Source organism: Coffea eugenioides, chromosome 3 (genome assembly GCF_003713205.1).
Source record: "Coffea eugenioides isolate CCC68of chromosome 3, Ceug_1.0, whole genome shotgun sequence".
NCBI lineage: Eukaryota > Viridiplantae > Streptophyta > Magnoliopsida > Gentianales > Rubiaceae > Coffea > Coffea eugenioides.
The window spans coordinates 14,229,487-14,246,423 of record NC_040037.1 but is presented as its reverse complement, the minus strand read 5'-3'; the positions used below and the strand labels follow the sequence as shown (position 1 = coordinate 14,246,423).

Here is a 16,937-nt window from a genome sequence, read left to right as displayed (position 1 = left end):
ATTATCCCATTATTTCCGTAATTTCCTTTCCCAAGAAACATAACACCGAAGTTGTAGACACCCTTCTTAATCGCACGGTCTCATTCATCCAAGGGTCATGAGGTCCAACATAAATTGTTAATCAATTGTGTCAAAATGATGGAGTTTCAAGCTCAGAAAAGAAAAAAAATGGAAAAAAAAGCTAATAAAGCTTTTTGACTTGGTATGAAGTCCCTATTTTCCAAGTACCAATGCTACAAATTGACACATTTTTTGAAAAGAAAAAACACACAACAATCACTAAATTCAGCAACACAAAAATTACGCAAGATTCACACACAAATTTGAACACAAGTCATAATTTTTAAGCCTTTATGCTGCCGTGCAGATTGACAAAATGGTGCACGGTGTATGAACCTCATTGATCGTTTCCGCCATATCTTGATAAGAAAAGAGCCATCGATCCTTTTAACTTTTACCTCAATCTTCCACAAAAGCACCAAAGAAAGCCAGACCACACAAATGACCAATTACAATCTCAAGAGGAAAAACTACAGTAGCACTCCCTGATGATATCATCAAGAAAAAATAGAGCAATAATTAGTTGTTTGTTCATCAATTCCAGACAATGATAATACTACAACTAGGTGTTGGGCATCTGAGGATTTAAAAGCTACTATAATTTGGTCATTTTAGCAAAAGTTAGTGTGAAAATAAATCGCGGGTCATGGCAATATTATTTGACCATGTCTCTCACACATATTATGAGAATGCATTAAGAAATTGGCTTCACCCAAAATCCAAATTTATCTTGCAAAAGGAAGTTGATCAAATTAGTTGACTCTGTTATCAAAATTTTAATGGACAATCTCTCATCATTACAGAGAAATCTGTATTAGTTCCCTTAGTCATTACAAGTAACAGAGCAAGAAACAAAACATCAGCAAAGTAAAAGAGAAAATGTTGGAATTATCATAAAGTAATCTTATGTTTAGAAGAATAAAGAAGTTTTCATTAATAATTTTATTTACAATAACATCAAAAATTATTATTTTTGGACTATTTCATATGCGGATTGGATTTGAGAAGTACTACTCCGGTACTGTCCATTATAGGTGGCAAACAAGCCCATTTAACTAAATTTATCCAAATTGAGAAAGCGATTGGGTCTTTTCCCATGAGAGTTTTTACTCTCTGTGGGTTCCTCCTTGCGTATGCAAGCCTCCCTCTTCCCTAGACATCTAGTGGAAGTTTCGTAGTATAGCTGCCCCCGCCGCCCTACCTACCACCCCTCTTCCCTGTAGCTCGTACCTATATCCTCTGCTGTCTTTCTGTTTTACTCCACTCCCCATCAGGTACGCAATTTTTGTGGAGTTTTTCGTCTACCTGACCGCCTTCCTCTCCTCCAAAAAGGACCTAGCTTTTTCCCTCCAGTGCAATGGCTGAGGACCTAGAAAGCATGTGCCAAAAGCTGAGCCTACGTGAGGATGAAGAAGAAGTACTGCTACTACCGGGAGCCCAGGACGATGACGGTACTTTTCAGGGTGACTTATGCATCCTTGGTAAGCTGCTTACTAGAAAGTCCTTCAACGGAGAAGCAATGATGGCCACCATGAGGAAAGCATGGAACCCATCAAACGGTCTTACCCATATTGCCATCGGTGACAACTTTTTCCTCTTTCAGTTCAATGATTTGCTGGACAAGAAGAAACCCCTCACGGGGGGCCCCTGGGCTTTTGATGTTAATCTCCTTGTGTTTGGGGACTACATTAGTCATATTCAACCTACTAAGGTGAAGTTGGATGTATGCTCCTTCTGGGTGAGAGCATACAACGTCCCACTTGGTTGGATGAATGCCAAAACGGCAGAGTTTATTGGGGACACACTGGGAGAATATGAGGGTTTTGAAGGTAATAGTGACCAGTTGGCGTGGGGTAAGTTTCTTCGGATTCGTGTCAAGTTGCATGTAGATAAACCTCTGAAACGGCAAATGAAGCTCTATATTGAGGGTGAGGTCTGCAGAATCCAGTTTCGCTACGAACGCCTTCCCTTGTACTGTTATTCTTGTGGGCGGCTGGGACATAATGAACGGGACTGTGATCTCAAATTGAACTCTGACAACTTGGGCACAGGCGAACCCCAATACCCAGCATGGCTCAAGGTAGGGAATGTCAAGCAACAATTCTCCGGTCAGCAGCAGGCCAGCAAGGCCAGAGCTCTTGTGGGCAAAGAGTCCCAACCCTATCCTGCCGCGGCTCAGTCCTTGATAGGCGAGGAGTCCTCTCTGGGTAGGACTATGGCAAATCACGTCTCAAGGAACGATACGTTGGATACAAATCCTGTTCCTCCACACCTCTGGGCTCACACCAACTCTCGCTGGATACTGATAGGTCCATCCTACCCCGACTGGTGGGGAACCTCGGGCTGGGACTGAACCAAACTTAAAGGAGAGGGACTCCGCAGTCTTCCATGCCGGTGGGCCCCCTTCTAGTACCGTGACCTGCTCTACTCCGAAACACTCCCAACACTTCTCCAAACACTCCAACATTCCAACACCCCAACAAGCTGCTGGCCCCTCATCTGCTCCTCCAAACACTCCAACAGAGGTGGCCCCCCATCAGAAGCTGCAACCTATCCACACAACCTGGATGCCTCAACCCAAGGCCTTGTACTCCTCCCAAAACCTCACCCTCCCATCTCTCAAACAGCCCACCCACTTAAAATCTCGACTACCCCAACCACAACCACGACCATCACAATGTCAACTCCCAACACCAATATCCGACGTACCCCCTCCCTAAACCACGCTATCCCAACCCCCCACACAATGCCTACCCATCTTGGAGGCAGAGCACATGATGTCCCACCCCTACCCGCTCCACACAGTCAACCCATGACCACTGCGCCTAACATTCATGTTTCAACCTTCACCCCTCCGCAAATCCCGATGTGTGCCACCTTCCATCGTGGCAACCCAACCCCCCTCCCACTTGATGGGCGTCACCCTCATCTTGATCCCATGCCACCCAAATCCATTCTGCCCAACACCTCTCCCACAGCAAGCCTCTCTACCGCAAACCCGTTCACGCCTGAGTTTTTCCTGGTTGACGCCATCCTATACAGCAGAGAAATCCACGGACCTGCAGGCGCTTCGCTCTATTGCCAGCTCGGTGGGACAGAAACGACGTAAAACCATTCGTAAATCTTTGCGGTCACACCCCTCTCAGGCCTCAGGCGATAGCTCTCTGTTTGGCCATGCAGCTCAACGCAGTCGTAAGCACACAAGGCCAACGGATATGGTTTTCGAGGTTGCAGGGGACTCTAAGCGATGTAAAATGGCGGTACTAGCTACGGTTACTGCTACAACTGATGAAACGGCAGAGACTGGTGCCCAGTCCCGCCGAGAGCCATGAATCTCCTAAGCTGGAACTGTCGGGGATTAAATAACCCTCGTACAATTCGAGAACTCCGGAATGTTTTCTGGAGAGAACAAGTTGATGTTGTCTTTCTGATAGAAACCAAATGTTCTAGTAGGACGATGGACAAACTGAAAATGCAATTTGGCTGGTTTGGTGTGGGAGTGGACGCAAATGGTCTCTCTGGTGGTCTAGTATTGCTATGGAAAAAAGATATAAATGTATCTTTGAATTGTTTCTCCTGTAGCTTCATCGATGTCACCATACGAATAAATAGCACCCCTTGGCGTCTTACTGGTTTTTACGGTCATCCGGATGCCGCTCAAAGGAAAGTGTCGTGGGACGCCTTGCGCACTCTCAGTAGTCAATCAGCACTCTCATGGGTTTGTATGGGGGACTACAATGAAGTGCTCCGTCAATGTGAATTCCAGAGCAATACGCCACGGCAGAATTGGCAAATCATGAATTTTCGAAGAGCACTAGCGGACTGCCATCTTTATGAACTAGGGTATAAGGGGTTTCAATTCACATGGTTCCATAGTCAAACGGCACCGCGCACAATCCGTGCCAGACTGGATAGTGCATGCGTTAACCAAGAAGCTATTGACCTATTCCTGGGATCTACCGTCTCTCATCTTAATGCCCTATATTCAGACCACATCCCCATTGTGGTGAGTTTGTCAAAAACAGTTCACCCGTTCCAATCTCCGAAATCGCATGTAAGGAAGAAGAAGCGCTTTATGTTTGAGGCTATGTGGATAAAAGCTACCGACTGTGTTGACATCATTAAGGAAACATGGAACAGTACTACAACGGCTAATCCTTATGAGAATTTGCTGTCTAAAACAGATGAGTGTCGCATCGGTCTCTTCAACTGGAGTAAGCAAAAATATGGAAATTGTCGCAAGCAGGCCGAAGACCTAAGGGCCAAAATTACTCAGCTGCAACAAGGTGAGCTCACTGACTCTATAAAGGCAGAGATTGGTTCTCTAACCAGTCAACTAGAAAACATTCTTAATCAGGAGAATTTGATGTGGAAACAGCGGAGTAAAGTCCAATGGTTCCGCGAGGGGGATTGTAACACCGTTTTCTTCCACTCTCAGGCAACCAAGCATAGGACATTGAATCACATTGATGGGCTCTATAACTCCAGGGGACTCTGGTGCCAATCACATAAAGACCTGAAAGCTATTATTCTTGATTACTTTGGCACAATCTTTTCTACCTCCCGACCTTCTACGGAGGCGATTGAAGCCGTCCTTCAACGGGTGAAGAGGAAGGTGACAAAGCAAATGAATGATTCACTTCTGCGGCCCTACCATTCTATTGAGGTAACCAAGGCCCTAGCTCAAATGCACCCACTCAAATCCCCAGGTCCTGATGGTATGTCCCCAATATTTTATCAAAAATTTTGGCATATTGTAGGGCACGATATTATCCGCTGGGTGCTCTCTTTCCTTAACCATGGCTGTTTTGATGAGCGTCTAAATTATACATATGTGGTTCTCATTCCCAAATGACCAGACCCATCCAACATTTCTTAATTCCGCCCCATTAGTCTATGTAACGTCGTTTACAGACTAGCTTCTAAGGTCATTGCTGCTAGATTTAGTCATGTTCTAGGAGAAATTCTCTCTCCCTATCAATCGGCTTTCCTACCAGGATGTCTTATTACTGACAGCATTCTTATTGCCTATGAGATAAACCATTCCCTCAAGCTGAAGTCTAGTGGAAGGGAGGGTTCCATGTCTATCAAATTAGACATGAGCAAAGCTTTTGACAGGGTGGAATGGGCCTTTCTCCAGCAAATGCTATTGGCCCTAGGTTTTAACCCACTTTTTGTTAATCTTATTTACCGCTGTATTTCCACTGTTTCATACTCGTTTCTCCTCAATGGTTAACAGTTTGGTTATCTAAGGCCCCAACGTGGTATTCGGCAAGGAGATCCTCTCTCCCTTTATCTATTTCTCATTTGTGCGGAGGCTTTTTCTTGCTTGTTACAGGAGGCGGCTCGTTGTGGAAACATTTCTGGCATCCAAGCAGGGACTACTGGACCAACGATTTCCCACTTATTATTTGCAAACGACACCCTGCTGTTCGGCAAGGCAACGCTCCGGGAAGCTCAGCATATCGAGTTTATTTTGCAACTCTATGGGTCTGCTTCAGGGCAGGAAATAAATCTGGACAAATTTGCTGTAGTCTTTAGCCGTAATACTAGCTCCGAGACACGCCACAGCATTACTACCTATCTTGGCATCAATGAGGTTTCGGCACACAACAAATATCTGGGTCTCCCAACAGTTATTGGACGCTCCAAAGCTGCAGTCTTCTCCTCAATAAAAGATCGCATATGGCAAAGGATCCATGGCTAGAATGAATAGCGACTGTCAAGGGCAGGAAAGAAAGTACTGATCAAGGCTGTGGTCCAAGCTATCCCAACGTACTCTATGTCTTGCTTCAAATTTCTGGATTCCCTGCTTGGTGAGATTCAATCGATGATAAGTGATTATTGGTGGGGTAATGGATAGAACGGACGACCTATTCACTGGGTTAGCTAGGACAAGCTTTGCACGAGTAAAGGTGACGGCGGAATGGGTTTCAGGCAGCTGAAGTCTTTTAATCTCGCGTTGCTAGCAAAGCAGGCATGGCGCATTGGAACACAAACCTCCACACTCCTACATCAAGTTTATAAAGCAAAATACTTCCCCAACTCTGATTTCTTTCAACCAACAGAGGGTTCACGCCCCTCTTGGACTTGGAGAGGAATTTGTGAAGTGCACAAGTATATCGTTGCTGGCAGTAGGTGGCGGGTCGAGAATGGAACGAGCATCAAGATCTAGCATGCCAGGTGGCTACCTCGTCCCTCAACTTTTAAGGTGACATCGCGATCAGACTTGTTGCCTGACGACTCCACCGTAGCATGTCTAATCGACAACACCACACGAACCTGGAAGCTGGAGCTCCTACGCAACCTCTTCTAGCCAGATGAAGTTGATTTGATCACAAGTATCCCAATTGGGGACCCTCAGGACCGAGATAAACTTATCTAGCATTATACAAAAAATGGTTTTTTCACTGTAAAATCTGCCTACCATCTAATCCAACAACAATTCAAGGCCCAGCAGCATGCAGCTTCGAGCAGCAATAGTACGGGCAAACACCTGGAGTAGATTGTTTGTGGAAGCTGAGTCTGCCAACAAAAGTCAAGATTTTTCTGTGGAGAGTGTGCACGGACACTTTACCAACCAGGGTCAAGCTTCATACGCACGGGGTTTCACTCGAGGTTTCCTGTGGCGTTTGTCACGGCCCATCTGAGGATATGAACCATATTTTCCTATCTTGTCCAGTAGCTATTCAGTCATGGGCGCTCAGCCATTTATCTACCAAAGTCCATTTGGACAAGGCACGGCAAGTCACAATCTGGCTCCCGACTCTCCGACACCAACTACCTAGAAAGGACGTAGAGTTGGTAGCTGTTACACTATGGAACCTTTGGAACAACCACAATGGAGTTACTTTTGCCGGTCCGTATCATGATCCCCTTAGTTTGGTCTCACTCTCCATGAATTTTTTGCACCAATACCGTGAAACTATTTCAAACCCAGTGCATGGCTCCATAACCTCTCCACAGTGCCAATCCACACTTCCTCGTTGGAACAAACCCCAACTGGATTTTGTTAAAGCAAACTTCGACGGGGTTGTCTTTCCGTCGCAAGGTTTCTCTGGTGTTGGGGTGGTGGTGCGTGATGATGCAGGAAATTTCATAGCGAGTCTGTCAAAGAGGATCCTCGGTATTTTGGCCCTTGATGTAGTTGAGACCTATGCGGTGAAGTACGCAACACAATTGCTAGTTGAGTTAGGCTATAGTCACGTTGTTCTGGAAGGAGACAACCTAAAAATTGTAAAAATGCTCCAGCAGTACGAATCCAATGATTCAGCTTGTGGCATTTGGTCGGTGATGTCTTGCAGCTTCTGCGACACTTTACCAAGTGGGAAGCCATGTAGATACCGCGTTCGTTGAACGGTGCCGCTCATAGTTTTGTTAGGAATGCCTGCACTGTCTCGGTCGACCATTTATGGGACCGTTCTCCTCCGTCTTTTGTATTATCCGCCCTTCAGGCGGACCTCCTCCAGTCTTAATAAGGTTTGTTTGGATTGTAAGTTATTTGAGATATTTTTACTGTAGTACTTTTTGTGATGTGATGTATGTGAGATAAAAAGGTAATTAGGAAGATAAAAAGGTGTATTGGAAATTGTAATGATGATGTAAGCAAATATATTTGAGAAAATAATCAGCTGTCCAAACAAAAAGAAAGTTTCTACACTCTTTCTATCAAAAAAACTAAATTTATCCATACTTGTCCATGAATAAATTAATATGGGTATCTTAAGTTTTTGCATATGCGTACAAATGAATTACCCAATAATACCCAACTTATCAAATCCAATTAACCCATTTAAAATTGTCTTCCCCCAAATATTCTTTCTTCCCCACCAGTTTTTTTTTTAGATTCTTCATTTTGTCATAATGTTGACTACTTTTTCTTTATTATTATTATTTGTTGGTTTTATCTTATCATTTTATTTTCTCGTAGTTTGTTAACTTACTTATTTTTTAGTATTTCCAATTTATGACCAGTTTTAGCATCTTTTCCTACCTTTCCAAAATGAAATTTTAAATTTACACACGCAAAAAATGCTAGGGGTTCAAAGTTTTTGAATTAAGTTTTTATGTTAACTTTCATAGCACTTAGTTCAAATTTTTATATTCTTATTGTTCAATTATTAAATAGTATATAATTTTGCGACATAAAGTACGAATGGGAAAAAAATGGTAACTAGGCTTATTAAACATTATAAGTAAATATTTAAAACTAATGATGGGTGCAAAAGGAGGTATAAATTGATAACTTAGTTTGCAAAAATGAATTTAAATGAGTTTACAAAAAGTTAAAATAAATGGGTTATAAATAGGTAATTGGGTTACTCAACTAATTTTTTGACTTACCCATTTATACCCATCTAGTTAAATGGATATAAATGGATTGACTCACTTGTATCCATTATTCATTTTAACCAATCCAAATTCGCTCAAGTCATCCATTTTGACATATCTGCTATCCATTAAGAAGCGGACCTGACATGCCTATACCTATTACCTGGACTTTTTTTTTGGTTTTAAAAGATTCATTCTTTTTCATTAGATAAGACTTTCTTGCATGTTGGCCTGGTTGCCTTAGTTAGATAGAGAAAAAGGACAGAAGGGGCCAAAAAAATTATTATTATTATTATTATTATTTTAACGATGACAGGTTTTCAAGAGCGTGTTGGAATCATCAGAAAAGTCATCTCAATTATGTAAAGAAATTTTTATAGTTTTTGGACTGTTTTGTACTCGTATTTCTGTGAATGACCCTGCACCTAGACTTGCTTTTCGTTTTAAAAGATTTATTCCTTTTCATTAGGTGAGACTTTGTTGCAAGTTGGCCTAGTTACCTTATTTAAAGAGAGAAATGGAACAGCAGGGAGCCCTAAAAAAAAGGACTTTAAGTTAAACAGAAATTTATCACAAGCCTAATTACTTTTTATTTTCAACTAATAGGAAAAAGAAAGAAAAAAGAACCGATAGTTTGTTTTACATATCTTTTAGTGCACTTTCATTTGCAATATGAGTTATTTGGGGTGATTTGAGACACTTTGACAGATTTTAGGGCCCGAGATTAGTAAAATAAAAAATAAAAGATGCAAAGTGATAATCTATATAACCTTAAAGCATGAAAACAGAATTTTCTCCTTGGGCACAGATCAGGGGATCAAACCTCCTAACTGCATTTCCTCACCCGAATTTTCAGGAGTATAGCCGAAAGTTATTTAGTTCCTTTCGAACTTCTTAATAGATTAAATAGGACTATCGCTGTCCCTTTTCCCTCAATGTAGCACCAATTATAACAATTTGTAATGCATGCCCTGTATAAAGGACTTTATTATGTATGTTAGTGGTCGGCTGGCTGCTTGAAAACCTTTACAATTGGATCCCGGTTCCAGTTTTCCAGAGAATTAAGTCCATAATTCTCCTGCTTGAAGAAGTAAAATTGATTTGGAAACTTTTGCAGTTTCAAAAGTTGGATATAGTGGGGTTTCAGAACTATGATGGAGCAGTATACACGTTTAACAAATGCTGCGATAAAACTACTGTAACCTCAACGTGCTAATTAAGTGACAATGAAGTGCTAAAATCCGAGATACGCAGCTTTGGGAGTCCAGAAGTCTTAAAATCGAATTTTACTTCATCATGATGTCGAAGACTTGTGGTAAAAGTTGAACTATGGAAGTCAGGTTCCTTGGAGAAGGATGTCTACTGACGTCTGAATTTGTGCCAGTAGGAGCTCGTGCCTGACTGACTGACCAGGATTAGAAAAGGAAAAAAAAAAAACCTTATTTCAGGCTTAAATTTTTTTTTTACTTCTTTGAGTTTGTAGCTGTGCCCCAATTGGTCAAAAAAATATTTCTTTTAGGGGTCGATTTTAGAAAAATTTTTGTATCTATCCTTGTTTATTTGTAAAAGTTCAATATATGTATGTGAATATTCATATATTAGCAATAAGGCACAATCTGTGTAAGTGGAGGCCATCTCCATCTCTTATGATGCAGGGATATTCCTCAATCCCCATCTCAAATTTTACTGCAGCTAAGAGAGAAATAAATTTCACCTCCAGAGCAAGCAAGTATTTCTTTCCGGAAATTTACTCTCCTTTATTATTATTATTATTTTGTCTTGGATCGTGAAGAAGAGAAATACGATATTCAATTATTCAACAAACAAGCGGAGCAAGGAAGAAAAAGATCAACAAAGTAGTTGAGACGATGCTACAATCATCAGAAATTCATGTCGGCTTAGAAAAAGCAAAAACGTTTCTTATAGACTGCTTTAATTATTTTTGGACTGTTTCATACTCGCCATGTAGCTGAGAAATGGCAGTTCGGTATTGTCCATTAAGAGAAGATTTATTCCTTTTCAATTTTCATCAGGCAAGACTCTTTTGCATATTGGCCCATAGTTACCTTGGTTAAAGACAGAAAAAGAAATGGCAAAAAACAAAAAGTTCTCTTGAAGGAGACAGGTTTTCGAGACGGTGCTGGAATCATCAAAAGTCATCTCTAAGTAAAGAAATTTTTATAGGTAAATTACACTTTACTTCCCCGTGGTATAGTTAATTTTTATATAATCTCTCTCTAATTTTTAAAACTATATATAACCCCCTCATAATTTAGATTAAAATGTCAAAGTGACGAAAATGATTATCCATAATGAAACTTAGAAAAATGTCAAAATTACTTTTGTTTAAAAACTAAAATGGATTAAGTGACCAATATATGTAAACATAATATGCATGACACTCTAACTCCATACGATTTTATATTTTACAATACAAGCCCCTTTTGGTTTAGTGTTTTACCATAAAACCTCCTTATAGTTTTTAATATATAGATATACATAAGTCTCTTGTAGTTAATAAATAATTTTTAACTTTACATAAGGGTATTTTTAATATTTTCATTGATTCCGTTATGGATTACAAAATCCTTCATTTTGACACTTTAATCCAAACTATGAGGGGATTATGTATAGTTTTTGAAACTATAATGGGGTTATATAATAAAGTACTAAATCATAGGAGGGAAAGGGTAAATTACCCAATTTTTATTGACTCATATTGCTGTAAAGGACCCTGCACGTAGACTCGTTTTTCGTTTTGAAAAATTTATTCCTTTCCATTGGGTACGACTTTGTTGCATGGTGGCCTAGTTACCTTATTTAAATTTGACTTTAAATTAAACGTAAATTTCCAACATCACAAACTAACCTTTTCATTTTCCAAAAAAAAAAAAAAGAACTGATGACTTAGTCATCTACGTTTCCTTTAATATACTTATATGTTATTGCTACAAACATCAATTACTATAAACACCCAATTCTGATCAGTTATGTTGGGGATTTATGTATTAAAAATTGTAAATAACATGAGCGAATGCATATCCTTCAGTGCACTTTCATTCGCAATATGAGTTGTTTGGGGTGATTTGAGACGCTTTGACGGATTTTTGGGTCCGAAGTTACTAAAATAAAAATAAGATATGCAAAGTGATAATCTGTGTAAACTTAAAGGATGAAAGCAGAATTTATAATTAATAGGAGTCTCTGCAAAGCTTCAGTTTCACAGGAACACCTTTAATTAATGTTGTTGCGGATCAACTCGAGGTCATGTAAGAAGACACAATTGACTCAAGTGGAGGACATCTCCAGCTCTTTTGCAGGGATCTTCCTCAATTTCACTCTCTTAATTTAGTGCAGCTAAAGAATAGCCAAACCTCGTCTTGTAGGGAGCTAGCAAGTTTTTGGCTCCGGATTCTTCTTTTCTATCATTATTATTATTATTTGGAAATTGAGGTAGAGAACTGATATAGTATTCAATTATTCAACGCACAAACAGAGCCAGGAGAAAAGCACAAGAAAATTGAGTCTGTGTTTGAAATTTTTGGTTTTGGCATTAACAATTTAAAATTCAATGGCTACTCGATTTAAAAAGTAGAGAAATACACGTACTAATTTAGAGAGTTACAGATGTGGGACAAGTTGCTGAAATTTGGGCCTCACCGCCGCACAAGATCATTACAAGGTGTGGGAACTTCAAATAACTACATGAATTTCGGTGGAACTTACGGGCTTGTGATTGAGCCTTAGGCTCGTATCCCTGAGCCCACTTTTTGGGTCAGATTCTACCATTCAGGACAATTTTGAATCCCTTTTCCAACTCCCTTTTTTTTTTTTTTTTGTTATGCATGTTTCCTTATTTCAGGCCTGATGTTGGCAAAATATCATTCGAGTTTTATTCAATTAAATTTTGTTCTTGGGTTTAGAAAGAGAAAAATAATTTACAAATCATAGCACTAATTTTATGGGTAAATTACACTTTACTTCATTGTAATTTAAAGCTTTTCTACATAACCCTCTTATGATTTTAAAACTTATATATATATATATATATATATATATATATATGCACACACACATATATAGAGACACACACATAACCCTCTGATAGAGCAATTATTGGGCATATTTTACACTATTATTTTGTCCTAATTTTGGCTACTCATGATGCTAAGAATTGAGAATTTGCTCATATTTCATATTTGTATAAATTGTAGGTGATTGGTGTTAAAAGTGATCTCGTGAGGCAAATTTCCAGAAGGCTCTTTATTTCATGGCGTGCCCACGCCAGAGACCAAAGGGGTACACCTAAAGGACGGACCTGCGGGATTGGTAAAACAAGTGGAACATCAGGAAACCAAAAAGAGCTCGTGGGCAGCGGAGATGCATGGGATTAAAACCCTTCTCAAAGGGGAAGTAGAATAAAACGGCTCTTCCTCTCTTTTCGGCGAGTTGTACGTGAATTGGCACAAAAGGCCAGATTCACGTCTAATGAGGAGATTAGCTTTAGTTTCAATTGGGGAATCAGACGTTTCTTTTGGGCGGCGGCTTTAAAAGGCTAAAAAGCCAGAATCACGTGAAATCAATTAGTTTAACTTTAGTTTCCTTTTCCTATTTTGTCAGACATTGGAGACCTCTCTTTAGTTTTTGGCTTTGTACGATTTTGACTCCTTGGTTTTTACCAATGTTTTTAAACTCGGACCGGTCAGTGAACCGGAGAGGTGGCCGGTTCGCGGTTTGACCGGTCCGACCGGTCCAACCGGCCGGTTCAAAGGTTCACTGTTTTTTTTTTTTTTTTTTTTTTTTTTTTTTGTTATGTACTAAGCAGGTTTCATTCTACACTTGAACTTTACCAACATAACTTAATTTAAGTTATGATAATAATAAATTTTCTAAAAGTTATACACAAAACATGGAATGATAAATATAATTAAAATATCAAATTCACCACAAGTTTTCATAAATTCATTATAAACATAAATAGATACAATCCAAATGTGCACCAATTATCACAAATAAAAACACAAAAAATAAATAAATTAAATATTGAAATTCTTTTACAACCCTTAAAAAAAATCCATAAAAGAGTTCAAGTTAAGACAAACTATTTAAATAGCAAACTTTTATCAGTGGCATGATAAGCAACCACACCACCTTCACAATTTCATCAACTTAAGCTGAAAAAGTTAAAATTTTATTATAAAATATAAATCTAATTGCTCAAACTAAAAAAAACTAAAAATTTTTGAAAAACAAATATACAGTTAAACACATAAAAAATTAATTGCTACTAAACATTACTAATTAACATGTTATATTAAATTCAATGATCCTATACCATTAATTATTTTAAATTCAATTATCAATAGTTTCGATTATGTGCCAACTACCATATTTTTGACCAACCCAATGTTATTATTTGTAATTCCTACCCAATTCCTACACGGATGTGCACTACTTTTGCAAAAATTTCATCCTTAATTAATCGAATAAAAATAAAACAAAATGAGGGAAACATATGAAAATTGAGGGGAAAAAGAAGAAAATGCAAAAAATCAACTAAAGATAATAATATAGAAAAAAACCTTGAAAAGAAAAAAAAAACTTACTAAAATGTTGGAAAACAAGAAAAGTTGAAATTTTCAACTTGTTTACAATCTGCTAAAGATAATAACCTGATAATAATGGTGAAGACTTGAGAAAATCTTGTTGTGGATATTTGGGTTAAAAATGGTTAAAAGAAAAAATTGAAAAAAAAAAATAAGAGAAGAACTTGATGTTTTAATATATTTTTTAGTCAAGTAGAATTCTCAATGTTTTAATATATTTTTTAGTCAAGTAGAATTCTCAACAAACTTAAGTACAGTCTAGCGGTAAGATTGTCATATTTAAACTTGGAGACCCAAGTTCGAATCTCAGCTACACCATTCTTGATATTTTGTTGAAGAAATTAAAAAATCGCCGGTTCACGGTTCTTAACGGTTCGCACGGTTCGTCCGGGTTTCAACGGTTCTCCATGAACTTCCGGCTTTAACATTAGACCGGACCGGTGACATGGCCGGTTCGTGGTCCAACCGGTCGAACCGGCCGGTTCGGTCCGGTTCTGAAAACATTGGTTTTTACTCTGGCTCTGTACAACTTTCGTTAGCTTTGGTTCTTGCGTTTGCGGCTCTAGTACGAAGACGAAACCCAAAAGAGACGCGAGACTTTCACCTGTCTCCTCGTTATTCCGTCTTTTGCAACTTTTTGGTAATTTAGTTGAATGATATCAATTGAATCACGCGAGATTGATATGATGAGGAACGGCTAAATTTCTCCTCTGCCTAAAGGTCAACGCGAGAGCGCGGTCCATAACATCTGTGAGATCTAATCAAACTTTCATTATTTCTTCCAATTTGTTACTATTCGTGCGTTTCTTGGATTAATTGTTTATGGTTATTTTATTAATTGAATATCAACGGCCGGATATTTAATTTAATCTAATAGCCTACTGTCACGTTAATTAAATTGAATTCGTAATTGTTCGTTTAGTTGACACCTAATGACAACCACCGTAATTGGATTTATGTTGGGGAAACATAAGATCTACTTTAAATAAACCCTCTTAGCGTGTTTATCGGTTAGGGTTGGGTTCTTCTAGCTTTCATGCAACTGGATAATTAAATTCCTACGGTCGTACCTAGGGTTGTTTTCTGGTTAGAGAAGCAGTCAATGGTCGTACCTTGACTGTCGAAAAAGTAAGGAAGAACTGGTTGTCAGAACTTGTTGATAGCTATAACCAACCTAGTGACGAATGAATGAAATATCTTTGCATCGATGATCATTTAATTGGATCGTGCTTGAAAAGTTAATCCTTTGGGTAGAATTTTATTAATTGTTATTTTTAGTAAATTGTACTTGTGAAGTTATCTTTTGAATTTTACTTATTTTATTTTCATTTTCATCCCATTAATCATCCCCCGATTTTATTCTATTAATTTGGAGAGAAGCAACTTCCTACCCGTTCCCTATGGAATCGACCCTACTTGCCATTGTACGTAAATTTAATATTTTTATAAACAATTCTGGTATATCGGATCAAGCAAACTCTTCGAAAATAGGGTGAATCAAGTAATCCATTGCACACCTAGGGTCACTGCACCAGTACTTGGATTTGTTTTATAATTAATTGTGGTAGTAATTAGGACTTTTTAGTAATTATTATTGCACAGGTTTAGCACCTGTCAATTTTTGGCGCCGTTGCCGGGGAACGGTGTTTTGGTTAATTTTGTTTCTTTCTAAGTTGTTCTCTTTGAATTTGTCTGGCACATTTCTAGTTTATGTCCCGTTCTTCTCGTATAGGCGAATTGATTTTTAACTCGGAAGTAGAGAAGACTGCGCGCCGAACTAGGAAAGAGACTAGACAGCTCAGAGAGGAACAATCTAGCACTGCATTTCAGGGACTGGATCCTGAGGTTGAATCAACAGATTCAAGTGGTGAAAATTTAAGTGACCCAGGCCAAGAGGACATCCCTATGGCGAATGCAAGAACACTAAGGGAGTTGGTTGCTCCGGAATTGCCCCAGCAGCCTTTGTGCATTACATTTCCAACTTTAGCTGAAAATACCTCATTCGAATTGAAGTCAAGATTAATTCACCTCCTATCCACGTTCCATAGGCTCTCAGGTGAGGAACCCCACAAACACATCCAGGAGTTTGATGTGGCATGCTCCAGTATGCAGCTTCCAGGAATTACTGAGGAACAGATTAAACTTAGAGTCTTCCCTTTCTCCCTCAAGGATGCAGCGAAGGATTGGTTATACTACCTACCTACCTGCAGGTAGTATCACAACATGGGCCCAACTTAAGAAGAAATTCTTGAAAAAATTCTTCCCTGCATCCCGAGCTGCAAGTCTAAGAAAAGAGATATGCAGCATTAAGCAATATCCTGGAGAATCTTTACATGACTATTGGGAGAGATTCAATAAGTTGTGCACTAGATGCTCACAGCATCAAATTAGTGAACAACTATTGACCCAATATTTCTATGAGGGACTCCAAGCGTCCGATAGGAGTATCATTGATGCTGTGAGTGGGGGAGCGTTGGCGAACAAGACACCAAGGGAAGCATGGCTACTCATTGAATCGATGGCAGAGAACTCTCAACAGTTTGGTTTCCGTGAGAGTAACCCTACCCGTAAGGTTAATGAGGTAGAGACGTCGTCCATTCAGCAGCAGCTATCGGAGCTAACTTCCTTCATTCGACAATTTGCTGTGGGAAATGGGCACCAGGCAAAGGCCTGTGGAATCTGCACAAATGTGGGTGACAGGTGCTGAACCTGTGCAATAATAATAAATAAAACCTAACTACCACCTGAAACAGTCAATAATCAATTCAAGTACTGGAGCAGGGACTCTAGATGTGCAATGGGTTACTTGATTCACCCTGTTCCGAAAAAGTTTGCTTAATCCGATATACCTGAATCAATTATTCAACTGATTTCACTAACTAGTAGACAGTGACAAGTAGGATCGTCTCCTCAGGGACTAGCGAGAAATTTATTTCTTTC

The 16,937-nt window shown here is 39.2% G+C and overlaps 3 protein-coding genes and 1 non-coding gene across 4 annotated transcripts; 3 read left to right on the top strand and 1 right to left on the bottom strand.

Moving 5' to 3' along the window:
• Nucleotides 1-1,417: 1,417 nt before the first annotated feature.
• Nucleotides 1,418-3,392, top strand: LOC113766106. The gene is made up of 2 exons (XM_027310331.1): nt 1,418-2,369; nt 3,103-3,392. The coding sequence occupies exons 1-2, from the start codon at nt 1,418-1,420 to the stop codon at nt 3,390-3,392; spliced, it is 1,242 nt and encodes a 413-aa protein (XP_027166132.1).
• A 125-nt stretch (nt 3,393-3,517) lies between these two features.
• Nucleotides 3,518-5,767, top strand: LOC113766105. Its single transcript, XM_027310330.1, has 3 exons — nt 3,518-4,778; nt 5,019-5,266; nt 5,399-5,767. The coding sequence occupies exons 1-3, from the start codon at nt 3,518-3,520 to the stop codon at nt 5,765-5,767; spliced, it is 1,878 nt and encodes a 625-aa protein (XP_027166131.1).
• Nucleotides 5,768-6,714: 947 nt separating this feature from the next.
• Nucleotides 6,715-7,416, top strand: LOC113766104. Its single transcript, XM_027310329.1, has one exon. It carries the CDS (start codon nt 6,715-6,717, stop codon nt 7,414-7,416), a length of 702 nt encoding a protein of 233 aa, XP_027166130.1.
• Nucleotides 7,417-16,278: 8,862 nt separating this feature from the next.
• LOC113767197 lies at nt 16,279-16,385 on the bottom strand. Its single transcript, XR_003467916.1, has one exon. It is a non-coding gene; the product is annotated as a small nucleolar RNA R71 (small nucleolar RNA).
• Between the last annotated feature and the right edge of the window lie 552 nt (nt 16,386-16,937).